The sequence below is a fragment of the Oncorhynchus keta genome, chromosome 2 (genome assembly GCF_023373465.1).
Source record: "Oncorhynchus keta strain PuntledgeMale-10-30-2019 chromosome 2, Oket_V2, whole genome shotgun sequence".
NCBI lineage: Eukaryota > Metazoa > Chordata > Actinopteri > Salmoniformes > Salmonidae > Oncorhynchus > Oncorhynchus keta.
Window position 1 is genome coordinate 67,148,420 of NC_068422.1, and position 26,982 is coordinate 67,175,401.

At 43.6% G+C, this 26,982-nt stretch overlaps 2 protein-coding genes and 2 pseudogenes across 3 annotated transcripts; 2 read left to right on the forward strand and 2 right to left on the reverse strand.

Moving 5' to 3' along the window:
• Positions 1-59: 59 nt before the first annotated feature.
• On the forward strand, positions 60-2,058 carry LOC118371686 (UDP-glucuronosyltransferase 2B13-like). Its single transcript, XM_035757242.2, has one exon. It carries the CDS (start codon positions 157-159, stop codon positions 1,756-1,758), a length of 1,602 nt encoding a protein of 533 aa, XP_035613135.1. The 5' UTR covers positions 60-156; the 3' UTR covers positions 1,759-2,058.
• A 2,981-nt stretch (positions 2,059-5,039) lies between these two features.
• LOC127909384 (UDP-glucuronosyltransferase 2A1-like) lies at positions 5,040-20,216 on the forward strand (annotated as a pseudogene).
• LOC118371684 (UDP-glucuronosyltransferase 2C1-like) lies at positions 5,376-8,828 on the reverse strand. 2 transcript variants are annotated; one of them, XM_052481067.1, is made up of 2 exons: positions 8,634-8,828; positions 5,376-8,038 (listed from the first exon to the last, which is right to left on the reverse strand). In XM_052481067.1, the coding sequence occupies exons 1-2, from the start codon at positions 8,766-8,768 to the stop codon at positions 6,419-6,421; spliced, it is 1,755 nt and encodes a 584-aa protein (XP_052337027.1). In that variant the 5' UTR covers positions 8,769-8,828; the 3' UTR covers positions 5,376-6,418. The 2 variants fall into 2 exon arrangements, with proteins under 2 accessions (XP_052337027.1, XP_052337033.1); XM_052481073.1 differs by having other exon boundaries at positions 8,613-8,772.
• A 4,280-nt stretch (positions 20,217-24,496) lies between the features above and the next one.
• Positions 24,497-26,577, reverse strand: LOC127912177 (UDP-glucuronosyltransferase 2C1-like; annotated as a pseudogene).
• Positions 26,578-26,982: the final 405 nt, after the last annotated feature.

Below are 26,982 nucleotides of genomic sequence, written 5' to 3' on the forward strand. Positions count from 1 at the left end.
GCAGTTAGATTTGGGTATGTCATTTTAGGCGAAAATAGAAAAAAAGAGTCCAATCCTTTTTAAGTCGGTCAGAGTCCACCTGATACAACAACAAGAGTTGATGTTTTGCAGTCTGTTCAACCTGCCGTCTGATTTCTCCTATCATTCAGATGAAAGATGGCAAGCTACAATGGAAGCATAAGCTCATACCTTCTCATATCTTTACTGGTTGCTTCTTGGAGAATCTACGATGGTGGGAAAATTCTGGTATTTCCCTTAGAAGGTAGCCACTGGGTGAACATGGACATTCTGATCAAGGCTCTTCACTCTCAGGGACACACCATCACAGTAGTACGGACAACTCAAAGTTGGTATATTAAAGAAGAGTCTCTACATTACAGTTCTATTACAATACCTGTCATTGATGGTGTGGAATTTGAGGAATTTGTAAAGCCAATCATAAAGAAAGTAATTGATTTAGAGAGAGGAACAAGCTCTGTATTAAACTTTATACATTTGCAAATCGAGATGTTCTCTGCAATGTCTAAGGTTCATGGACTGGAATGTGACATGGCAACTGCTGTATTGAAAGACAAGGATTTAATGAAGACCCTGGAGGAGAACCAGTATGACCTGGTGCTTACTGACCCAGCATGGGGGACTGGTATTTTGGTGGCTCATTATCTTCAGCTACCTCTAGTCTACAATGTACGGTGGATAACCAGTGGAGAGGGACATTTAGCCATTGCGCCATCCCCCATGTCTTATATTCCAATGACTGGATCAGGGCTCTCACACAAAATGACCTTCACAGAGAGAGTAAAGAATATGATGTTATATTTGCTTTGGGAAGTTCAGTACAGACTTGTAATCCAGCCACATTACCAGGCTGTTTGTGATGAGTTTTTCCAACCAGGTGTGGACTTCTATGAGTTATTACAGGGGGCTGATCTATGGCTCATGAGAGTTGACTTTGTGTTTGAGTTCCCTCGTCCCACCATGCCTAATGTTATCTATATGGCAGGGTTCCAATGTAAACCTGCAAAGCCTCTTCCCCAAGAACTAGAGGAGTTTGTTCAGAGTTCTGGGAATTATGGAGTCATTATCATGTCTTTGGGGACTTTTGTGTCTGAGTTTCCACATGATATAGCTGATGTGATAGCTGCTGCTTTTGCCCAACTGCCTCAGAAGGTAATCTGGAGACACAAAGGAGACAGGCCAGCTACTCTGGGCAACAATACCTTACTAGTTCAATGGATGCCGCAAAATGATCTGTTAGGACATCCAATGACGAGGCTGTTTGTAGCTCATGGAGGAACAAATGGGGTTCAAGAGGCTATTTACCATGGAATTCCTGTTGTGGGTCTACCTCTGTTTTTTGATCAATATGACAACATCCTTCGTCTGAAAAAAAGAGGAGGAGCGAAGCTTTTATCCATGGCAACAGTAGACCAGAACAATAACTTCCTGGAGGCCTTGCAGGAAGTTCTGGATGAGCCATCCTACAGGACGAACATGCAGAGACTCTCCAGGCTACACAGGGACGTGCCAATGGAGCCCCTGGACACTGCCCTCTTCTGGATTGAGTTTGTCATGAGACACAAAGGTGCTGCTCACCTGCGTACAGAGTCCTACAGAATGCCTTGGTACTCCTACCACTCTGTAGATGTTGTCCTGATATTGTTGGCTGTTGTAGTAGTGCTTATTCTTCTTCTTGTTGCAATAGTCAGATATTTAAGCGTTAGAAGTTGCTTGAAAGGAAAGATTAAAAGTGAATGAACAGATCCAATTCTCCACATTCTGGTACACAAAAATAATAGGATAAGTATGAATCAAAGCTGTAATATGTAGCTTTTAGGGTGAACCAACAAAATCCACATAGATATGTGTGTTATAGATCTGTCATTCTCATTGAAAGCAAGTCTAAGATGCCGTAGATATATTCTATGTGCACTATTTCTATGATTCCCGTGTTTAAGTTTAGTTGTTGTGTATTTTACTTTCGGTTTTGTACACCAGCTTCAAACAGATGAAAATACAATATTATTCATTAAGGAAATATATATTTCACAATCTTTAGATGGTACAATGATTATTTACACTAAACGTGTTTGTTTTGTCACATAAACTGGGGATTTCGCTGTGTACAGCTAAATAATAACAATGTATGCCATTAAGCAGATTATTTGATCCAAAGTCACTTACAGTCATGCGTGCATACATTTTTCGTATATATTGGTGGCCCCAGCTCTCACAAAAACATATTGTATATGGCAAACATGTACAAATTGGTGAAAGTCCACAAACACAAAAACATTGTGTTTACTCAGATTAGCTCATTGAACTCTCCCTCTCATCAAGGGATTCTATGTTAATGATCGCATCTGTCAAATAATTGATATGGGTCTGTTTATGTGTTTAAACAGAAACAATGTAAATGTTAACAAGCCCGCTAAAGTACACTGAGTGTACAAGACATTAGGAGCACCTTCCTAATATTGACTTGCCATTTTGTCCAAGTTGGCTGGATGTCCTTTGGATGGGGGATCATTCTTGAAACAAACTGTTGAGCGTGAAAATCCCAGCTGCAATATGTCACTTTTTGGGCGACCCGACAAAATTCACAATTCAGATATGTAAGTTATAGATGACACTCAAACTGGGGCACCCGAATCCTACTACCATACCCCGTTCAAAGGCACTTAAATCTTTTGTCTTGCCCATTCACCTATGAATGGCACACATACACAATCCATGTCTCAATTCTCTCAAGGCTTCAAAGTCCTTATTTGACCTGCCTACATCTACACTGATTGAAGTGAATTTAACAAATTACATCAATAAGGGATCCTAGCTTTCACCTCGATTCACCTAGTCAGTCGATGTCAAGGAAAAAACAGCTGTTTCTAATGTTTTGTACACTTCAGTGGGCTCCTGAGTGGTGCAGCGGTCTGAGGCACTGCATCTCAGTGCAAGAGATGTCTACAAATCCAGGCTGTATCACATTCGGCTGTGAATGGGAGTCCCATAGGGCGGTGCAAAATTGTCCCAGCGTTGCCAGGGTAGGCCGTCATTGTAAATAAGAATTTGTTCTTAACTGACTTGCCTAGTTGAAAAAATAAAAAAAAGTGTATATTCTTTAATGATATTCTATCCCTGGAGAAGAGCCAGTTAGACCTGGTGCTTACTGACCCAGCATGGGGGACTGGTATTTCCAATTCTCCCTATCGTGTGGGGTAGAAAAAGCATGAGGTAGTTCTATATAGGCAATTCCTGGAGGGTTTCATTGACATGTTTGGACCAGCAAATCTTGTTGTTTGACTTTGTGAAATGTGTCTGCTATGTTAAACAATATATTAATATCATACAACCATATTCTATGATACATCCATCGTAATAATATATATCCATATTATAATCATGTTCACTCACTGAGTTTTGAGTAACCATCACTGTGACTTTAACAAATGGAAAGGAAATCAAAAAAGCAGTACTTTGACCTTTACTTAACCCCTATAAACCAACATGCCACACAAAAGCCAAAGTGAGCTACACATTTTACATGTAAGTAACATTTCACTACATCTTACCTCTAGACTGACTAAAGTAATAATAATGACATTAAGTTAATAGGCAAGGATGTAATGTATTGTGTTTACATACTGTATCAAACGTGAATCTAAAAGTTTGACCTTTATTTAACTAGGCAAGTCTTAAGAATGACGGCCTAGGATTAACTGCCTTGTTCAGGGACAGAACAACAGATTTTGATCTTGCAACCTCCCAGATACTCCCACATACTAGTCCAACGCTCTAACCACTAAGTTACCAGCCTTGTGGTTAGAAAAGAATAAAGTGTAATCTTCATTGTCTCAATCTCTCAAAACCCTATAGAGAATAAATTATGCACTATTGAGAACAGCTTTCATGGTCTTTCATGATTTGTATCACATCAAATTGTATTTATTGGTCGCATACGCATATTTAGCAGATATTATCGTGGGTGTATCGAAATGCTTGTACATTAATGAGAATATATAGTCAGCTAACTGACTATATGTCAAAATCCGTTCAACGGGATCAGGATTTCCTAGCTGTTTGTTTTATATTTCAGATAATTGATTTCAGATAATATTTCAGATAATTGATAATTGATCATTGATATTGGAAGCATGACTTGTGCATATTTATAATTATGTTGATTGTGTCTAGTTCAGTTTGACATGGTGGGAAGTTGCTGGTCTTTCCCGGGGAGGGAAGTTAATGGGTTAACATGGACCTTCTGATCAAGGCTCTTCACTCTCAGGGACACACAGCCAGAGTGGTACCGAACGACAAAAAGTTGGTATATCAAACAAGAGTCGTCCAACTACAGTTCTATTACAATACCTGTCACTGATGCTATGGATGAGGAATTTGTAAAGCAAATCATAAAGAAAGTAATTGATATAGAGAGAAACAATCTCTGTATTAAACGTCATACATTTGCAAATGGTGCATTCAATATGGTTCATTAAAACTAAAAGCAGATTTACCTAGCTTAGGAGACCCTAGGAACCTCAACAGTTAACCAATCCTGTGAACTGGTTAGGCAACTCAGGTGTGTATACTTCAACAGCAAAGTTAGATAAGATGGAAGTTTATGAAGTAGGACCTTGTAAATATAAAGGGAGTAATGTAGAGATCTACGGGTCTTTAGCGACGTTCAGCCAAACTTGTGATACAGGATACAGGGATGAGTATCAAAACTGTCACCTGTAACAAAACAAAGCCCACTATGGTATATGGCATCCGAAGGTTTAAGAGTAGTAGCAGCTGCACTTTGATAAATAATATCACCATAATCAAGATCAGATAAAAAGGATGACTAATGACTACTGCTTAGAGAAAGGCACCATCTGTTTCTGTAGAAAAAGCCAACTTTAAATCTTAACTTCTTAACAAGCTCATCTACCTGTGCCTTTTATGTCAAATCCATACATATCCAGGAACACATTAGATTGGAGAATGAGGGAACATGTAGTTCATATGTAACATTCTTATGAGAGTTTAAAAACAACATGAAGGTGAAAGTCCAAACACAGGAACATTGATTCACTCAGATGAGCTCAGTGAACTCTCACTCTGATTGTGGGATTTTCTGTTTATAGTTACAAGGTCTGTCAAATAATTGAGTCGGATAGGTCCATTTATGTGTTTAAACAAAAACAAGGTCAATGTTAACAAGGCCACTCTAAAGTTTTGTCTCTAAGGCATCCTGTCCCTACAGGAGAGTCAGTATGACCTGGTGCTTACTGACCCAGCATGGGGGACTGGTTTTTTGGTGGCTCACTATCGTCAGCTACCTCTACTCTACAATGTAATGTGGGTAAAGAGTGGAGAGGGACGTTTAAGTTTTGCGCCATGACCAATGTCGTACATTTCAATAACTTTATCAGGGCACTCAGACAAAATGACTTTCACAGAGAGAGAGAGAGAGTAAAGGATATGATTTTATATTTGCTATTTACTCTTTACGACAGGTTGACTCTCCAGCCACATTACCAGGCTGTTTGTGATGAGTTTTTCCAACCAGGTTTGGACTTCTATGAGTTATTACAGGGGGCTGATCTATGGCTCATGAGAGATGACTTTGTGTTTAAGCTCCCTCCCACCATGCATTATGTTATCTATATGACAAGGTTTCAATTTATCCAATTCTCCCTATCATGTGGGGTAGATTTAAACACAAGTTAGTTCTATATTAGGCAATCATTGATGCAGTTTAAGATTAATTATGTTGTTGTTGACATGCATCCTCCATTTCGTATGATATGTTATGAATTACAATTCGGATGATATGTTACGAATTTGTGTATGATATGTTATGAATTACAATTTGTTGTATCTCCCATCTCCACAGAGGAACTCGAGAGCTTTGTCAGAGCGACCATCTGGTTCTTGGTCACCTCCCTGACCAAGGACCTTCTCCCCCGATTGCATAGTTTGGCCGGGCGGCCAGCTCTAGGAAGTGTCTTGGTGGTTCTAAACTTCTTCCATTTAAGAATGATGGAGGCCACTGTGTTCTTGGGGACCTTTAATGCTGCCCAAAGAATGTTTGGTACCCTTCCCCAGATCTGTGCCGTGACACAATCTTGTCTCTGTGCTTTACAGATAATTCCTTTGACCTCATGACTTGGTTGTTGCTCTAAAGTGCACATTTGGACTTTCCTATTCAAACCTTTGATTAAATGGGCTGAACAGTTAAATGGGCTGAACAGTTAAAGTACAGTTGTAAGTTTAGCAAAATCCTCAAAAAGCAAATAGATAAAACATCTGTCGACAATACTGTATGTCTACATCAATGCCACATATATTTATCATGTGAACAAAAAGTATAATGAGTGAGACAAGTAAAAACATATTGTTGTACCACACTGTATACAGATGAAAGCCATAATCATTCCTTTTTCATTTTCATTTTCAAACATGACCTGCAACAGAAACATCTGATAATGCCAATGAAAGCCAGCAGAGTAAATAACACAACAGTCAGTAAAAAGACCATTACATCTACAGAGTGGTAGGAGTACCAGGGCATTCTGTAGGACTCTGTACGCAGGTGAGCAGCACCTTTGTGTCTCATGACAAACTCAATCCAGAAGAGGGCAGTGTCCAGGGGCTCCATTGGCACGTCCCTGTGTAGCCTGGAGAGTCTCTGCATGTTCGTCCTGTAGGATGGCTCATCCAGAACTTCCTGTAAGGCCTGGGAGAATATGTTTCTATCTAGTGTTGCTAAATCCACAACCTTTGCTACACCCTTCACTTTCATTCTAGAAAGATTGTCAGTTTGGTCGAACACCAGAGGAAGGCCTACTATTGGAACACTGTGGTAGATAGCCTCGAAAATCCCATTTGTTCCTCCGTGAGCTACAAACAGCCTTGTCATAGGGTGTCCTAAAAGATCATTCTGAGGCATCCAGTCAACTAGTAAGGTGTTGTTACCCAGAGTAGCTGGCCTGTCTCCTTTATACCTCCAGATTACCTTCTGAGGCAGTTGGGCAAAAGCAACAGCTATCTCATAAGCTATATCATGTGGAAGCTGCCCAATTAAAGTCCCCAAAGACATGATAATGACTCCATGCACCCCAGAACTCTGAACAAACTCCTCTAGTTCTTGGGGAAGAGGCTTGGCAGGTTTACATTGGAACCCTCCCATATATATAACATTAGGCATGGTGGGACGAGGGAACTCAAACACAAAGTCAACTCTCATGAGCCATAAATCAGCAGCTTGAAACAATGAGAGGTAGTCGACCTCAGGACCAAAGTAACGATTAACTAAAGCAGAATAATGAGATCCTATTGTCTGTCTGTACAGGTGCTGCCTGATGATATAAACAAGGAAGTTACGGACCCTCTGAAAAAAACTCATCTTGTCTGTTAACTCTGCAGCAGCAATTGGAACATAAGATAGTGGAGAGGGAGCAATAACAAAATGACCCTCACCGCCTATAGTCCATCTAACATTGAAAACAAGTGGCAAATTTAAATAGTGCGCCAGCACAATGCCTCCCCCATTTAATGGGTCTGCCAGAACCAAGTCATACTTGGTTTCTCTAATAGACTGCATCAACTGTTTATTCTCTAACATTTTGATTGTCATCTCACACACTTTGCGGTGCATTTCAGAAAACCCGTCCTTCAACTCCATGTCTAAACTAAAACGACTCCAAGCAGAGTTTCCCTCTCTCTTTATCTGTATTAGTCTTGACACAAATGAGCGAAAGAATTCCTCATCAGCTCCACCTGGATTATCAATTGTGATTGAACTGTAGTGAGGAGAGGTTTCCTTGATGTACCAGCTGTCTGATGGCCGTACTACTGACACACTGTGACCTCTTGAATGCAGCGCTTCAATAATGACCTTCATGTTGACCCAGTGGCTGCCGTCTTGAGGAAACACCAGGACTTTCCCACCATGGACAGCAGGAATAGAGTGGGTCAACAGGGTAACAATGAAGATACCAGGGAGACACATCTTCACGAGCTGCTTCACATAAGCATGCATCAATTTTACCTGAAATATACAAAAATAAGGTCAAATAAATCTAATAAAATTATGTTTTGACATAAGAACAGGCCTACGTTTCTTTTCTTTGGGCTACAAATAAGTTCCTACACTGTCCACAATATTGATTGGCCTACTTTAAAGTTTAGCCAAGTTATGTCAAAAGGTTGATTAAGTAATACAGTATAATATTTCACTCTGTCACAGAAATACTTTTTTTACATGAGACATTTTTAAAACAGGCTTGATTGTGACCGCTTAATTATATTTTTTTCGCTACAAATAAGTCCCTACACTATCCACAATACTGATACTTTCAAGTTTAAACAACTTTTCATAAGAAAAGATTGATCACGTAAGACAGTATAATCTTTCATTCTGAGAGATCAATTATTTTCTTTTCCGATATAAATGTCTATTGAACGTTAGGAAATAGTCCAATTCTGTAGATTTTGCCGAGGTGAAACCTATTTCACATCCTAATGTTAGGCTACACATTAACATTGTATTATTGTAGCTCCGAATAAACAATCTATGGTGAGTGTGAACAAACAACGTCACGATAGAATCAATTCATGCGGACCTAATTTAATTGAAGGCTTACGTTCCGGTTTTCATCCAAAGAATTTGGAATGAAGGCTATTTCAGAGCCCGTCTGTCTATAAATCAGTTCGAAGGTATTTGTAATAATCTCGGAAATCAGAGAGGAAGAGGCGAAATCAGTATAGTCTCTAGACATCCGCGTTGGCTCCAACAATTTTCAAATTCTCCTGCTATTCCTGTGTTTCAAGGCCGTAGATTTGTCAGCATATAGAATGGGTGGGTTCGAGCCGACCGCTTTTATCAAGTCGCTCACCACCTTTCAAAGCGTATTGCGTAATGACAGGGCCGGTCCTGAACGTTCTGCAGCCCTTGCCGAGACAAAAATCTGCCCCCCCCTATCTTTTATCAGCTAAAAGTTGGAGGAACAGAACATAATAGCAGCCCAAATAATAAGCCTATGCTACAAATTAAACATAATTTTTAACACATCTCGTTAGTGGGCTATATTATCAGTTCAATGTTAATAACATAGCCTAATATTTTCAATCTGATTACATTGATAAAATCACCAATGCCCTGGATGTTCTGCCGCCCTAGCCTAGACAAGAATAATTACATTTTAGCATTGGTTGAAATCCCCCGTCCTCCCTCATCCTGGGAAAAATATGATTTGAAAAAAATTCAAATTTGAATGATTTCAATAATATGAATAATACGCAATGAAAGCACTTGTGCTGGTTATAGACACTTAATAGCGCGTTTTTAAGTTTCAAAAGAATGAGACCTCCGCCCTTTGCCTCACAATGGTTTGATCCACTGCCTCCCAGCACTGAGCAGTGGCACAAGATGCAGGTACTGTGCATGTGTGGGAATCTGACAGTGTCTGTCGTTGGTGGCTGACATCCAGTAAGTAGTTCAAACAAAGGATATGTTAGACATTTCTTTACTTCTACAACTCAATACAAGAAAACACATTTATAACCATCACCAGTCTTAATTTTCACTGCAATAAATTACAGGTCACTCTCTATGTTAGCTAGTGGTTAGCAACATTAAATTACAGGTCACTCTCTATGTTAGCTAGTGGTTAGCAACATTAAATTACAGGTAACTCTCTATGTTAGCTAGCGGTTGTAACGGCGTTCTTCGTTTGTCAAAACAGAGTCGGATCGAAATGCAGCGTAGTGGTTACTCATGTCTTTAATGAAGAGATCGCGATACATGAAATAACTTATACATGTACAAAAACAACAAACGGAACGTGAAACTACACAGAGACAGGAACAATCACCCACAAAATACACAGAGAAACCCCGGCTACCTAAATACAGTTCCCAATCAGAGACAACGAGAATCACCTGACTCTGATTGAGAACCGCCTCAGGCAGCCAAGCCTAAACAACACCCCTACTCAGCCGCAATCCCAAATACTACAAACCCCCAATACGAAACACAACATAAACCCATGTCACACCCTGGCCTGACCAAATATATAACGAAAACACAAAACACTAAGACCAAGGCGTGACAGACCCCCCAAGGTGCGGACTCCCGGACGCACCTCAAAACCATAGGGAGGGTCCGGGTGGGCGTCTGTCCATGGTGGCGGTTCCGGCTCGGGACGTGGACCCCACTCCATTAATGTCCTAGTTCCTCCCCTTCGCGTCCTGGGATAATCCACCCTCGCCGCCGACCATGGCCTAATAGTCCTCACCCAGAACCCCACAGAACTGAGGAGCAGCTCGTGACTGAGGGGCATCTCGGGACTGAGGGACAGCTCGGGACTGAGGGGCAGCTCGGGACTGAGGGGCAGCTCGGGACTGAGGGGCAGCTCGGGACTGAGGGGCAGCTTGAGACTGAGGGGCAGCCCGGAACTGAGGGGCAGCCCGGAACTGAGGGGCAGCCCAGAACTGAGGGGAAGCCCAGTACTGAGAGAAAGCCCAGTACTGAGAGGAAGCCCAGTACTGAGATGAAGCTCAGGCAGGTAGGTAGTAGGCTCCGGTAGATCCTGGCTGGCTGGCGGATCTGGAAGATTCTGGTTGACTAGCAGATCTGGAAGAGACTGGTTGACTGGCAGATCTGGAAGAGACTGGTTGACTGGCAGATCTGGAAGAGACTGGTTGACTGGCAGATCTGGAAGAGACTGGTTGACTGGCAGATCTGGAAGAATCTGGTTGACTGGCAGATCTAGAAGATCATGGCTGACTGGCGGATCAAGCTGCTCTATGCAGACTGACAGCTCCTTGCAGACTGACAGCTCTGGCAGCTCCATGCAGGCTGACAGCTCCTTGCAGACTGACAGCTCCTTGCAGACTGGCAGCTCTTTGCAGACTGACAGCTCTTTGCAGACTGACAGCTCTGGCTGCTTCATGCAGACTGACAGCTCTGGCTGCTTCGAACAGACTGACAGCTTTGACTGCTCCATGCAGGCTGACAGCTCTGGCTGCTTTATGCAGACTGACAGCTCTGACTGCTCCATGCAGGCTGACAGCACCCTGCAGACTGGCAGCTCTTTGCAGACTGACAGCTCTGGCTGCTTCATGCAGACTGACAGCACCTTGCAGACTGACAGCTCCCTGCAGACTGGCAGCTCAGGCTGCTCCAAACAGGCAGGAGGGTCCGGCAGCGCTGTAGAGGAGGAAGGCTCTGATAGCGCTGAACAGGCGGGATACTCCGACAGCGCAGGAGGGAAGGAAGGCTCTGATAGCGCTGAACAGACAGGAGACTCCGACAGCGCAGGAGGGAAGGACAAACGGAACGTGAAACAACAAACGGAACGTGAAACCTATTACAGCCTATCTGGTGAAACTACACAGAGACAGGAACAATCACCCACGAAATACACAGAGAAACCCCGGCTACCTAAATACGGTTCCCAATCAGAGACAACGAGAATCACCTGACTCTGATTGAGAACCGCCTCAGGCAGCCAAGCCTAAACAACACCCCTACTCAGCCGCAATCCCAAATACTACAAACCCCCAATACGAAACACAACATAAACTCATGTCACACCCTGGTCTGACCAAATATATAACGAAAACACAAAACACTAAGACCAAGGCGTGACAGCGGTTAGCAACATTAAATTACAGGTCACTCTTTCTGTTAGCTAGCGGTTAGCAACATTAAATTACAGGTCACTCTCTCTGTTAGCTAGCGGTTAGCAACATTAAATTACAGGTCACTCTCTTTGTTAGCTAGCGCTTAGCAACATTAAATTACAGGTCACTCTCTATGTTAGCTAGCGGTTAGCAACATTAAATTACAGGTCACTCTCTATGTTAGCTAGCGGTTAGCAACAGTTTGCTAGCTATCTACAGTAACATCAACCATTGTTTGCAGCTATTTGAATTTGAGTCAATGAGAGAAGTTAGCAATGCAATGTAGTGTTCCTTTGCTGGCAAGGTAACAGAGGGTTCGTGTCTACCGTCTGAAAGGCATTCAATGCACGTAACTAACGTGAGGTTAATCCAGTCAATCGCACCATAGCGATGTTGTTTTGTGTTGGCAGTGTTCACACACACACAATAGCTGAATTTGCAGAGCTAGCGAGCAAACTAAAGCAAACATTAACTATCAAGCTAGATAGTACCTATTCCATTTTATGTGGCGTAGTCAAAGATGGAATCTTTGCTATTGTCTGTTTATTCCAAGATCAGCATGCAGCTGTAGTGCTTCAAAGTCCCTGTGATAAGGTTAGCGATAAACTGACCTCCAAACTGAACAGAACTACACTATCTTCTACCGTTGTCTTAAATATCTGTAATGGTTTCATTTCAAAAGCTAAAATTGTCGCTAGGGGACTTTGAAGTACCTGTGTGCAGATCTTGGAGTAAACTGACGATAGCAAAGATTATATAGCAAACACCACAGAAATGAGATGCCCATCTCCTACTATAAATAACCTGCACACTGTGTATGTAGCCAGCCAGCCAGGTAGAAAAATGAAAAAAAAAGACTGACATCAGAGTATTTTTTCAGTACACCAAAACGCAAGGTAAGAACCCTAGTAGCCTAATATCTCAAAGACTAGTTGATAAAATGCTCATAAGAAAGAAGTGAAATGGAAATGTTTCACAATGATGTCATAAGGCAGAGCAGGCAACAGACAGCAGAGCTGGGGACAGATGGGCAGGGACAGACTGGCAGAGACTGATAGGCAGGGACAGACTGGTAGAGACAATGCCATGGATACCCCCACTCTCAACTTAAACTGGTGACTGAACTAAGATTTGTTTAATCCAAAGGTATTGCTGTTGTGATTAATTGTGTCGTTTTTGGTACCGGTAGGTAGGAGTACGGCAAACACCTTATTTCATTTCTAGGAGACAGACTGTGAGGCAGTGAGGGTGGTGAAAGGGAAAGAGCCAGGGAGAGAGACTTCAGAGGACAGTGTCACAGCCACGGCAGGACCAGGTGTCACCCTTGTTGCCAGCTGCACCAGTATAGGGGACAGTGGCACAGCCACGGCAGGACCAGGTGTCAACTTTGTTGCCAGCAGCACCAGTATAGGGGACAGTGACACAGCCACGGCAGGACCAGGTGTCAACCTTGTTGCCAGCAGCACCAGTGTAGGGGACAGTGGCACAGCCACGGCAGGACCAGGTGTCAACCTTGTTGCCAGCAGCACCAGTATAGGGGACAGTGGCACAGCCACGGCAGGACCGGGTGTCAACCTTGTTGCCAGCTGCACCAGTATAGGGGACAGTGGCACAGCCAAGGCAGGACCAGGTGTCAACCTTGTTGCCAGCAGCACCAGTATAGGGGACAGTGGCACAGCCACGGCAGGACCAGGTGTCAACCTTGTTGCCAGCAGCATCAGTATAGGGGACAGTGGCACAGCCACGGCAGGACCAGGTGTCAACCTTGTTGCCAGCAGCATCAGTATAGGGGACAGTGGCACAGCCACGGCAGGACCAGGTGTCAACCTTGTTGCCAGCAGCACCAGTATAGGGGACAGTGTCACAGCCATGGCAGGACCAGGTGTCAACCTTGTTGCCAGCAGCATCAGTATAGGGGACAGTGGCACAGCATTGTCCAGTTACCTCAGTGATGGCACAAAACCATATCAGCCACACCCACAATTTATAGATCCACAAACTCTTGCCAACAGAGTGTTGACCTTTCAAGAGAGATGGTTTTGTGATTTCCTCTGGCTACATTATAAATGTGTTTTCACTGTAGCCAAGGGTTTTCAAGCCAGCCATCTTTTGGCCAAAGAGCGGATGCTGCCTTCATTAGTGCAGGATTTAGGAAGTCGAGAAAAGCCATTGTAAAATTCACAGCACATCAAAACTGTCAAACCCACCGCCACTTTGTAACTGTAACAGCACACCAGCTAAATCTAATCAGTGTCCAGTTATCCAGCGCGTGGGGTAAACAGCAAAAATGACGAAAGCTACCTTGCACTGTATGAGTAGGCAACGGCATTGATTGACTCCAATGAATCCATTGAGACACACTCAAGACGATTTGCTGGCAAAGCAGTGGATCACTATAGGGCAGAATTCTTTCAAGTGTTGCATGGTGTGCAGGTTCAGTTTGGTGACCATTTTGACGAGGACAGTCTAAACGTCCTGCAAAAGTTGGAAAGAGTGCTTCTTACGGGGGAGTTGGATGAGTCTCTAGATCAGTACCCTAAGTTGAACATCGATTCTCTTTCAGTGCAGTTGCCTCTCTTTTGCAACAAATACCCCTATAGCAGCTGTGGAGAGGCAGCAGAGGTCCTCAGGAGGCTTCCAGTGGAGGTGCGGGGGTTGGTTGACCAAGTTGAGGTGCTGATCAGAATTTGGTTTGTGGTGCCAGTGTCTTCATGTGAGGCTGAGAGGAGTTTAAGTGCACTCCATAGTTTAAATACTTGGTTACGGGCCAGCATGGGCCAAGAGAGACTGAACGGTGTAGTTGTCTTTAATGTACATAAAGACAGGCTGGACAGTCAAGAGGGAAAATATCTGCCAGCAATTTGTTGGATCCATTGAAACCCACAAACATATGTTTGGTTATTTTGTTCAGTAGTGTGTATAGTAGTGGTTCTCAACCTTTTTCGGGGACAGGAACCCCTGCATATTTTGAGGCGAGGTTTTGAGCGGTCCTCGAGAACTCCACCCCCTCTATATTATATGTAAAGTTACTGGAATCCTTGTGGTGCTGAATACATTCATTACACTTTTTATTTCACAAACCCCTTGCAATTACACCAGGGACCCCTAGGGGTCCATGGACCACTGTTTGAGAACCCCTGATGTATAGTATGATATTTGTTCTTTTGTTTAATGGTTTTTAGTACATAACAGTACACTTACTAATGATTTATTTTGTTATTTTATTTCAAATTGCAGACTTTGTGTGACATACTTGTCCATAGCTGCTGTTTGAAGAGTTGAGACAGTGACTGAACAATAAATACATATTTTTGAAGCATATTTTGGTTGATTTATTTGGGTTATTCCTTGAAGTAGTTCTTTCGCTTTTATAACTGTACTTATTTTTAGCTTTTTGTTCTTTTCAAGCTATTGTAGTAGACTCAGGACAGTAGCACATATTTAATGACTACATAAATGTATCAGAAAAAGTTAAATAAAAAGGTCAATTCAATACGGATACCAACTAAGTTGTCCTTCTGGAAGGTTCTCCCATGGCACTTTCAAAAGTTACTTTTCCTACCCAGATGCAGAAAACTGTAAGCTTCAACTGCTGGCTACTCGTCCGTTGTACAGTGGCTTGCAAAAGTATTCACCCCCCTTGACATTTTTCCTATTTTGCTGTCTTACAACCTGGAATTAAAATAGATTTTTGGTGGGGGTACGTATCATTTGAAGATGCAAAATATTTTTTATTGTGAAGCAAGCAAGAAATAAGACAAAAAAACTGAAAACTTGAGCGTGCATAACTATTCACCCCCCAAAGTCAATACTTTGTAGAGACACCTTTAGCAACAATTACAGCTGCAAGTCTCTTAGGGTTTGTCTCTGTAAGTTTGGCACATCTAGCCACTGTGATTTTTGCACATTCGTCAAGGCAAAACTGCTCCAGCTCCTTCAAGTTGGATGGGTTCCAACTTTGTGATGGTTCTCAATGGAGATTATTTTAGATGAGATCACACCATCTTTATTGTATTTATGAAAACTCCACCCATATACTGGCCTTTCTTGGTATTGCTGCCACAAAGAAACACGAAGAAACACAGTGGGAAAAATAGTTAAGCCCGCACAAAGAACAGGCGGGCCTACCGGCGTAAATAGCCCAACTAATCAACCTCAACAAGGAACAGGTGAAACTAAACAGATAAAACAAACAGAAAAGGGATCGGTGGCAGCTAGTAGGCCGGTGACGACGACCGCCGAGCGCCACCCGAACAGGGAGAGGAGCCACCTTCGGTAGGAGTCGTGACAAGGGGTTAATAAGATAATAGGAAGGGTGTTATAATCTATAACACATCTCGTTTATCCTCCTCAGGTCTTTCAAGGGCCCCACACACTGCAGCCCCAGCTTCCGGCAGGGCAAGCGGAGGGGTAGGTTTCGGGTCGAGAGCCCGACCCTGTCCCCCGGTACGAATATGGGGGCCTCACTGCGGTGGCGGTCAGCGCTCCTCTTCTGCCGTCCGCCGGCCTGCTTGAGGGATTCCTGGACGGCTCTCCAGGTCTCCTTGGAGCGCTGCACCCACTCCTCCACCGCAGAAGCCTCGGTCTGACTCTGATGCCACGGTGTCAGGACCGGCTGGTAGCCCAACACGCATTGAAATGGTGACATGTTCATGGAGGAGTGGCGGAGTGAGTTCTGGGCCAACTCCGCCCTTGGGACATACCTTGACTACTCCCCTGGCCGGTCCTGGCAATACGACCGCAGAAACCTACCCACCTCCTGGTTCACTCTCTCCACCTGCCCATTACTCTCGGGGTGATAACCGGAGGTCAAGCTGACCGAGAACCCCAGACGTTCCATAAACGCCCTCCACACTCGGGACGACGTGAACTGGGGACCCTGATCAGAGACGATGCCCTTGGGCACCCCGTAGTGCCGGAAGACGTGGGTAAATAGAGCATCCGCAGTCTGTAGGGCCGTAGGGAGACCGGGCAAAAGAAGGAGACGGCAGGACATAGAAAACCGAACCACAACAACCAGGAATGTGGTGTTCCCCTGAGACGGGGGAAGATCGGTAAGGAAAACCACCGACAGGTGAGACCATGGTCGTTGTGGAACGGGGAGGGGTTGTAAACTTCCCTCTAGGAAGGTGCCTAGGAGCCTTACTCTGGGCGCACACCGAACAGGAAGAGACATAGAATCTCACATCCCTAGCCAAGGTGGGCCACCAGTACTTCCCCCTAAGACCCCACACTGTCCTCGTCACACCAGGATGACCCGAAGAGGGTAGTGTGTGAGCCCACCGAATCAATTGATCACGAACACCAAGCGGCACGTACTTGCGACCTGTAGGACATTGTGGAGGCGCAGGCTCCAACCGTAACGCCCGCTCAATGTCCACGTCCACCTCCCATACCACCGGTGCCACCAGCCTAGAGGCTGGAAGGATGGGAGTAGGATCGATGGGCCGATCCTCTGTGTCATAGAGACGGGACAGAGCGTCGGCCTTCGTGTTCAGGGAACCTGGTCTATACGAGATTGTGAACCTAAATCGGGTGAAGAACATGGCCCACCTTGCCTGACGCAGATTCAGTCTCCTCGCTGCCCGGATATACTCCAGATTCTGGTGGTCAGTCCAGATGAGGAAAGGGTGCCTAGCCCCCTCAAGCCAGTGTCTCCACACCTTCAGGGCCTTTACCACAGCTAACAACTCCCGGTCCCCCACATCATAGTTACACTCCGCCGGGCCGAACTTCCTCGAAAAGAAAGCGCAGGGGCGGATTTTCGGTGGTGTACCCAAGCACTGTGATAGCACGGCACCCACCCCAGCCTCGGACGCGTCCACCTCCACTATGAACGCTAATGAGGGGTCCGGGTACGCCAACACGGGCGCATCAGTGAACAGCGCCTTCAACCGATTGAAGGCTCTGTCAGCCTCTGCTGACCACCGTAAACGCACCGGCTCCCCCTTCAGCAGTGAGGTAATGGGGGGCACTACCTGGCCAAAACCCCGGATAAACCTCCGGTAGTAATTGGCAAACCCTGAAAACCGCTGCACCTCCTTCCCCGTGGTTGGAGTCGGCCAATTACGCACGGCCTTAACACGGTCACACTCAATCACCACCCCCGAGGAGGAAATGCGATAACCCAGAAAGGAGACGGCTCGTTTGGAGAACACACACTTCTCAGCCTTGACGTATAGGTCATGCTCCAGCAGTCTCCCAAGCACCTTGCGCACCAGAGACACATGCACGGCACGTGTGGTGGAATAGATCAGGATATCATCGATATATACAACCACGCCCTGCCTGTGCAAGTCCCTGAGAATCTCGTCTACAAAGGATTGAAAGACGGCTGGAGCATTCTTTGACGAGGTACTCATAATGGCCCGATGTGGTACTAAACGTGGTTTCCACTCGTCTCCCTCCCGAATACGCACAAAATTATATGCGCTCCTGAGGTCCAGTTTTATGAAAAACTACGCTCTGTGAAATGATTCCACAGCCGTAGCGATGAGAGGTAGCGGGTAACTAAACCCCACTGTGATGGAATTGAGACCGCTATCATCAATACACAGACGCAGACCTCCCTCCTTTTTCTTCACAAAAAAGAAACCTGAGGAGACGGGTGAAATGGAGCGCTGAATGTACCCCTGTCCCAGAGATTCCGTGACATATGGCTCCACAGCCAATGTCTCCTCCTGTGACAATGGGTACACGTGACTCCTGGGAAGCGCAGCGTTGACCTCGAGGTTTATCGCACAATCCCCCTGTTGATGAGGTGATAATTTAGTCGCCCTCTTCTTACAGAAGGCTCAGAGGGAATGCGCACAGTGGAAACCTGGTCTGGACTCTCCACCGACATGGCACCAATGGACACTCCCATAAACCTACCTGAACTCTCCTCTGACCACCCCTGGAGAACCCCCTGTCTCCACAAAATCCTGGGATTGTGACTGGCCAGAAAGGGGCCCCCCAGCACCACTGGAAACGCAGGTGAATCGATAAGGAAGAGACTAGTCCTCTCCCTATGATTCATCTGCATTACCATGTCCAGTGGAACCGTGGCCTCCCTGACCAGCCCTGACCCTGCACTTCCTGACCCTGGCTCCTCCCCCTCCGGTTCCCCTTGAAGCTCCCCCCCCCCTAACTCCATAGGAATGGGAGCGAGAGGGCTAGGAAGTGCGCTGGAGCCGGCCGCCGGGGGAGGAGTGGGCGGACTCGTCGGAGGAGCCTGAGGTGAAGTGGGGAGACCACTCCTCTCCCATCGGTCCATTCTCTCCATCATCTGGTCCATCACAAACCCAATCCGATGGAGGATGGTGGTGTGATGGAGGACGCGTTCCTCCATCGATGGGAGGTGGTGGCCGCTGCTCCTGCTGACTCCATGCTCTTGGTGTGGGCTTCTGTAACGATCTAGTCGTAGTGGGTGTGGAGTCAGGCGCAGGAGGCAGAAAGTTCAGGATAGCGTTTATTACGCACAGGGGAAAAATAGCGCTTGCCAAGAATACCGGGTGCACAATAACAAATGCTCAACACAATACGTACTGTCACACAGAAACACAGTGGGAGAAATAGTTAAGCCCACACGAAGAGCAGACGGGCCTACCGGCTTAAATAGCCAACCTATCTAATCAACCTCAACAAGGAACAGGTGAAACTAAACAGACAAAAAAAACAGAAAAGGGAAAAAGGAGCGGTGGCAGTTAGTAGGCCGGTGACGACAACCGCCGAGCGCCACCCGAACAGGGAAAGGAGCCACCTTCGGTGGGAGTCGTGGCAGGATGGAGAAAAAGTGTGACTCCAATCAGGCCCTCGAGGACTGGAGATGCCCACCCCTGCTTTACAGCCTTATTCTAAAATGGATTATATAGTTTTTTTGAGCGTGTCCTTAACTTCCTTGTTTATGTCATCAGGCAGTATCTGTTCAGACAGGCAATTAGACCTCATTATTCTGCTTTAGTTAGTCAATACTTTGGTCCTGAGGTCGACTACTTCTCATTGTTTCATGCTGCTGATTTATGGCTCATGAGAGTTGACTTTGTGTTTGAGTTCCCTCGTCCCACCATGCCTAACATCATCTATATTGGAGGGTTCCAATGTAAACCTGCCAAGCCTCTTCCCCAAGAACTAGAAGAGTTTGTTCAGAGTTCTGGGGTGCATGGAGTCATTATCATGTCTTTGGGAACTTTTATTGGGCAGCTTCCACATGATATAGCTGATGAGATAGCTGTTGCTTTTGCCAACTGCCTCAGAAGGTAATCTGGAGGTACAAAGGAGACAGACCAGCTACTCTGGGTAACAACACCTTACTAGTTGACTGGATGCCTCAGAAGGTAATCTGGAGGTACAAAGGAGACAGACCAGCTACTCTGGGTAACAACACCTTACTAGTTGACTGGATGCCTCAGAAGGTAATCTGGAGGTACAAAGGAGACAGACCAGCTACTCTGGGTAACAACACCTTACTAGTTGACTGGATGCCTCAGAAGGTAATCTGGAGGTATAAAGGAGACAGACCAGCTACTCTGGGTAACACCTGGCAGTTAGTAGGCCGGTGACGACAACCGCCGAGCGCCACCCGAACAGGGAAAGGAGCCACCTTCGGTAGGAGTCGTGGCAGGATGGAGAAAAAGTGTGACTCCAATCAGGCCCTCGAGGACTGGAGATGCCCACCCCTGCTTTACAGCCTTATTCTAAAATGGATTATATAAAATAAATACTCAGCAAGCTACACAAAATACCCCATAATAACAAAGTGAAAACAGGTTTTTAGAAATGTTTGCTAACTTATTAACACTAAAAAACAGAAATACCTTATTCACATAAGAATTCATACCCTTTGCTGTGAGACTCAAAATTGAGCTCAGGTGCATCTTATTTCCATTAATCATCCTTGAGATGTTTCTACAACTTTGAGTCCACCTGTGGTAAATCTGTGGTAAATTCAATTGATTGGACATGATTTGGAAGGCACACACCTGTCTGTATAAGGTCCCACAGTTGACAGTGCACGTCAGAGCAAAAACCAAGTCATGAGGTCGAAGGAATTATCTGTAAATCTCCGAGACAAGATTGTGTCACGGCACAGATCTGGGGAAGGGTACCAAACATTTTTTTGCAGCATTGAAGGTCCCCAAGAACACAGTGGCCTCCATCATTCTTAAGTGGAAGAAGTTTAGAACCACCAAGACACTTCCTAGAACTGGCCGCCCGGCCAAACTGAGCAATCGGGGGAGAAGGGCCTTGGTCAGGGAGGTGACCAAGAACCAGATGGTCGCTCTGACAAAGCTCTAGAGTTCCTCTGTGGAGATGGGAGATACAACAAATTGGAATTCGTAACATATCATACGGTTACAAACTTGTAAAATATTGGACAAATTCGTAACATTTAATCGGAATTGGAATTCGTAACATATCATACGAAATGGATGATGGACATCCACAAATGAATGCATGCCATACAAAACGTAACATATCATACGAAATGGAGGATGGACATCCACAAATGAATGCATGCCATACAAAACGTAACATATACTAAATGGACTGTCTTGGATTTATGTACAGAATAATACAACATGCTCTGAGACCAGGTTGCAGCCGGGGAAATCCCAGAACTGGTGCAACATCACTGGAACATTGTTAATGTGGAAATCAACCCATGTCACGCCTTGGTCATTGTATTTTGTGTTTTCGTTATATGTTTGGTCAGGCCAGGGTGTGACATGGGTTTATATGTTGTGGTTCGTATTGGGGTTTTTGTAATTATTGAGATTACGGCTGAGTAGGGGTGTTGCATAGGCTTGGCTGCCTGAGGCGGTTCTCAATCAGAGTCAGGTGATTCTCCTTGTCTCTGATTGGGAACCGTATTTAGGTAGCCTGGGTTTCGCTGTGTATTTCGTGGGTGATTGTTCCTGTCTCTGTGTAGTTTCACCAGATAGGCTGTAATTAGATTTCACGTTCCGTTTGTTGTTTTGTATTTTGGAATAGTTATTTCATGTATCGCTTTCTTCATTAAAGACATGAGTAACCACCACGCTGCATTTCGGTCCGACTCTCTTTTGACAAACGAAGAACGCCGTTACAACCCGTCTGCCTAGGATGACTAAAATGATCCTGAATTAATTGTGAATATTGATGAGTAAGAAAGTTACACAGGGTCAAAGATCATACCTCCAGACATGCTAACCAATAACAGTGGAGGTCAGCATGTCTTAAGCATAAAGTATGTTATGTTGAACTGGGTCAATAGAATGGTGAATAAGTCATCCAATATGCTGTAATAGAAATATAGTGTAGCTCCCTAATCTTAAACTGCATCAAATATTGCCAATATAGAACTAACTCGTGTTTAATTCTACCCCACATGATAGGGAGAATTCGATAAACTGGAATCTTGCCATATAGATAACATAATGCATGGTGGGAGGGAGCTTAAACACAAAGTAATCTCTCATGAGCCATAGATCAGCCCCCTGTAATAACTCATAAAGTCCAAACCTGGTTGGAAAAACTCATCACAAACAGCCTGGTAATGTGGCTGGAGAGTCAACCTGTCGTAAACAGTAAATAGCAAATATAAAATCATATCCTTTACTCTCTCTCTGTGAAAGTCATTTTGTCTGAGTGCCCTGATAAAGTTATTGAAATGTACGACATTGGTGATGGCGCAAAAGTTAAATGTCCCTCTCCACTGTTTACCCACATTACATTGTAGACTCAATTGTTTGACAGACCTTTTAACTATGAACAGAAAATCTCTCAATGAGAGAGAGAGTTCAATAAACTCATCTGAGTGAACGCAATGTTCCTGTGTTTGGACTTTCACCTTCATGTTGTTTTTAAACTCTCATAAGAATGTTACATATGAACTACATGTTCCCTCATTCTCCAATCTAATGTGTTCCTGGATATGTATGGATTTGACATAAAAGGCACAGGTAGATGAGCTTGTTAAGAAGTTAAGATTTAAAGTTGGCTTTTTCTACAGAAACAGATGGTGCCTTTCTCTAAGCAGTAGGAAGTAGATCATTAGTCATCCTTTTTATCTGATCTTGATTATGGTGATATTATTTATCAAAGTGCAGCTGCTACTACTCTTAAACCTTCGGATGCCATATACCATAGTGGGCTTTGTTTTGTTACAGGTGACAGTTTTGATACTCATCCCTGTATCCTGTATCACAAGTTTGGCTGAACGTCGCTAAAGACCCGTAGATCTCTACATTACTCCCTTTATATTTACAAGGCCCTACTTCATAAACTTCCATCTTATCTAACTTTGCTGTTGAAGTATACACACCTGAGTTGCCTAACCAGTTCACAGGATTGGTTAACTGTTGAGGTTCCTAGGGTCTCCAAAGCTAGGTGAATCTGCTTTTAGTTTTAATGAACCATATTGAATGCACCATTTGCAAATGTATGACGTTTAATACAGAGATTGTTTCTCTCTATATCAATTACTTTCTTTATGATTTGCTTTACAAATTCCTCATCCATAGCATCAGTGACAGGTATTGTAATAGAACTGTAGTTGGACGACTCTTGTTTGATATACCAACTTTTTGTCGTTCGGTACCACTCTGGCTGTGTGTCCCTGAGAGTGAAGAGCCTTGATCAGAATGTCCATGTTAACCCATTAACTTCCCTCCCCGGGAAAGACCAGCAACTTCCCACCATGTCAAACTGAAACACACATAATCAACATAATTATAAATATGCACAAGTCATGCTTCCAATATATGTTATCATTTTTATGATATATAAAACAAACAGAGCTAGGAAATCATATTCAGTTTGTATGACACGTTGAACGGATATTTACATATAGTCAGTTAGCTGACTATATATTCTCATTTATGTTCAAGCATTTCGCTACACCCGCGAAAATATCTGCTAAATATGCGTATGCGACCATTGATGTGATACAAATCATGAAAGACCATGAAAGCTGTTCTCAATAGTGCGTAATTAATTCTCTATAGGGTTTTGAGAGATTTAGACAATGAAGATGAAACTTTATTCTTCATTTAGATTCACATTTGATACAGTATGTAAACAATAACTCACAATACATTACAATCTTGCCTATGAACATTAACGTAACGTAATTATTATTAGCTTATTCAGTCTGGAGGTAAGATGTAGTGAAATGTTACTTACATGTAAAATGTGTAGATCACTTTGGCTTTTGTGTGGAATGTTGGTTTATAAGCATTAAGTAAACGTCAAAGTACTGCTTTTATGAGAACCTTTCCATTTGTTAAATTTACCAATGATTTTAGGCTGATCTGAGGGCAAAAGGAGGGAAATATACTCTCTATATTTCTAAGGGAACAAAAAACTAAGCGAGGCTTCCAAAAAAAATCACTTCTGCTCTATGCAGACCACCTTGGTTGGCTTATTTATTGCAGATCAATGCTGTCATTTTATAAGCATCAGTATGAAAATCGCTTCACATTCCTCCTCGGATCTCATAGGATTATATTACCTCTGAATTATCAACCCTTCTAGAATGAATGAAGAATGATGTTGTCGTTAAAGTCTGTATAACGACCAACTGAAAGTTCTTTGTTCTTTTGAAATGACCTCCACAATAGATGTGGAAGAAAAAAATAACAAATCAATGAGGGACAAAGTGTTTTTGGCAAACATCTAAGCTGCATTATATCTTCATTAAAAAACAGAGCTCCTTAACGGTCTTCTGGAGAATCACCATTTACATCAGTTTAACTGTTACACACAAAGAAAGCAGCCACACACAACTATAACAGAATTCATTTTTAAAGTGCACATTTGGACTTTCCTATTCAAACCTTTGGTTAAATGGGCTGAACAGTTAAAGTACAGTTGTAAGTTTAGCAAAATCTTCAAAAAGCAAATAGATAAAACATCTGTCGACAATACTGTATGTCTACATCAATGCCACATATATTTATCATGTGAACAAAAAGTATAATGAGTGAGACAAATAAAAACATATTGTTGTACCACACTGTGTACAGATGAAAGCCATAATCATTCCTCTTTCATTTTCATTTTCAAACATGACCTGCAACAGAAACATCTGATAATGCCAATGAAAGCCAGCAGAGTAAATAACACAACAGTCAGTAAAAAGACCATTACATCTACAGAGTGGTAGGAGTACCAGGGCATTCTGTAGGACTCTGTACGCAGGTGAGCAGCACCTTTGTGTCTCATGACAAACTCAATCCAGAAGAGGGCAGTGTCCAGGGGCTCCATTGGCACGTCCCTGTGTAGCCTGGAGAGTCTCTGCATGTTCGTCCTGTAGGATGGCTCATCCAGAACTTCCTGTAAGGCCTGGGAGAATATGTTTCTATCTAGTGTTGCTAAATCCACAACCTTTGCTACACCCTTCACTTTCATTCTAGAAAGATTGTCAGTTTGGTCGAACACCAGAGGAAGGCCTACTATTGGAACACTGTGGTAGATAGCCTCAAATATCCCATTTGTTCCTCCATGAGCAAGTAGTAAGGTATTGTTGCCCAGAGTAGCTGGTCTGTCTCCTTTGTACCTCCAGATGACCTTCTGAGGCATCCTGTAAGTCGCTTTGGAGTCAACTAGTAAGGTGTTGTTACCCAGAGTTCAATCCCGGGACCACCCATACTGGTCTGTCTCCTTTATACCTCCAGAGCTGGTCTGTCTCCTTTATACCTCCAGATTTCTGAGGCATCCAGTCAACTAGTAAGGTGTTGTTACCCAGAGTAGCTGGTCTGTCTCCTTTGTACCTCCAGATTACCTTCTGAGGCATCCAGTCAACTAGTAAGGTGTTGTTACCCAGAGTAGCTGGTCTGTCTCCTTTGTACCTCCAGATTACCTTCTGAGGCAGTTGGCAAAAGCAACAGCTATCTCATCAGCTATATCATGTGGAAGCTGCCCAATAAAAGTTCCCAAAGACATGATAATGACTCCATGCACCCCAGAACTCTGAACAAACTCCTCTAGTTCTTGGGGAAGAGGCTTGGCAGGTTTACATTGGAACCCTCCAATATAGATGATGTTAGGCATGGTGGGACGAGGGAACTCAAACACAAAGTCAACTCTCATGAGCCATAAATCAGCAGCATGAAACAATGAGAAGTAGTCGACCTCAGGACCAAAGTATTGACTAACTAAAGCAGAATAATGAGGTCTAATTGCCTGTCTGAACAGATACTGCCTGATGACATAAACAAGGAAGTTAAGGACACGCTCAAAAAAACTAATCTTGTCTGTTAACTCTGCAACAGGAATTGGAACATAAGATAGTGGAGAGGGAGCAATAACAAAATGACCCTCACCGCCTATAGTCCATCTAACATTGAAAACAAGTGGCACATTTAAATAGTACGCCAGCACAATGCCTCCCCCATTTATTGGGTCTGTCAGAACCAAGTCATACTTGGTCTCTCTAATAGATTGCATCTACTGTTTATTCTCTAACATGTGGATTATCATCTCACACACTTTGCGGTGAACTTCAAATAACCCGTCCTTCAACTCCATGTCCAAACTAAAACGAGTCCAAGCAGAGTTTCCCTCTCTCTTTATCTGTATTAGTCTTGACACAAATGAGCAAAAGAATTCCTCATCAGCTCCACCTGGAATATCAATTGTGATTGAACTGTAGTGAGGGGAGGTTTCCTTGATGTACCAGCTGTCTGATGGCCGTACTACTGACACACTGTGACCTCTTGAATGCAGCGCTTCAATAATGACCTTCATGTTGACCCAGTGGCTGCCGTCTTGAGGAAACACCAGGACTTTCCCACCATGGACAGCAGGAATAGAGTGGGTCAACAGGGTAACAATGAAGATACCAGGGAGACACATCTTCACGAGCTGCTTCACATAAGCATGCATCAATTTTACCTGAAATATACAAAAATAAGGTCAAATAAATCTAATGAAATTATGTTTTGACGTAAGAATAATTAAAACAGGCCTATGTTTTTTTCTTTAGGCTACAAATAAGTTCCTACACTGTCCACAATATTGATTGGCCTACTTTAAAGTTTAGCCAAGTTATGTCAAAAGGTTGATTACCTAATACAGTATAATCTTTGACTCTAAGAGAGAAATACTTTTGTTTTACATGAGAAAAATTAAAACAGGCTTGATTGTGACGTCTAACTATATTTCTCGCTACAAATAAGTCTCTACACTATTCACAATATTGATACTTTAAAGTTTAAGCATATTTTCATAACAAAAGGTTGAGAAATACTTTTTTCACCGATGTAAATGTCTCTTGAAGTTTAGGAAATTGTCAAATTCTGTAGATTTTGCCGAAGTGAAACCTATTTCACATCCTAATGTTCG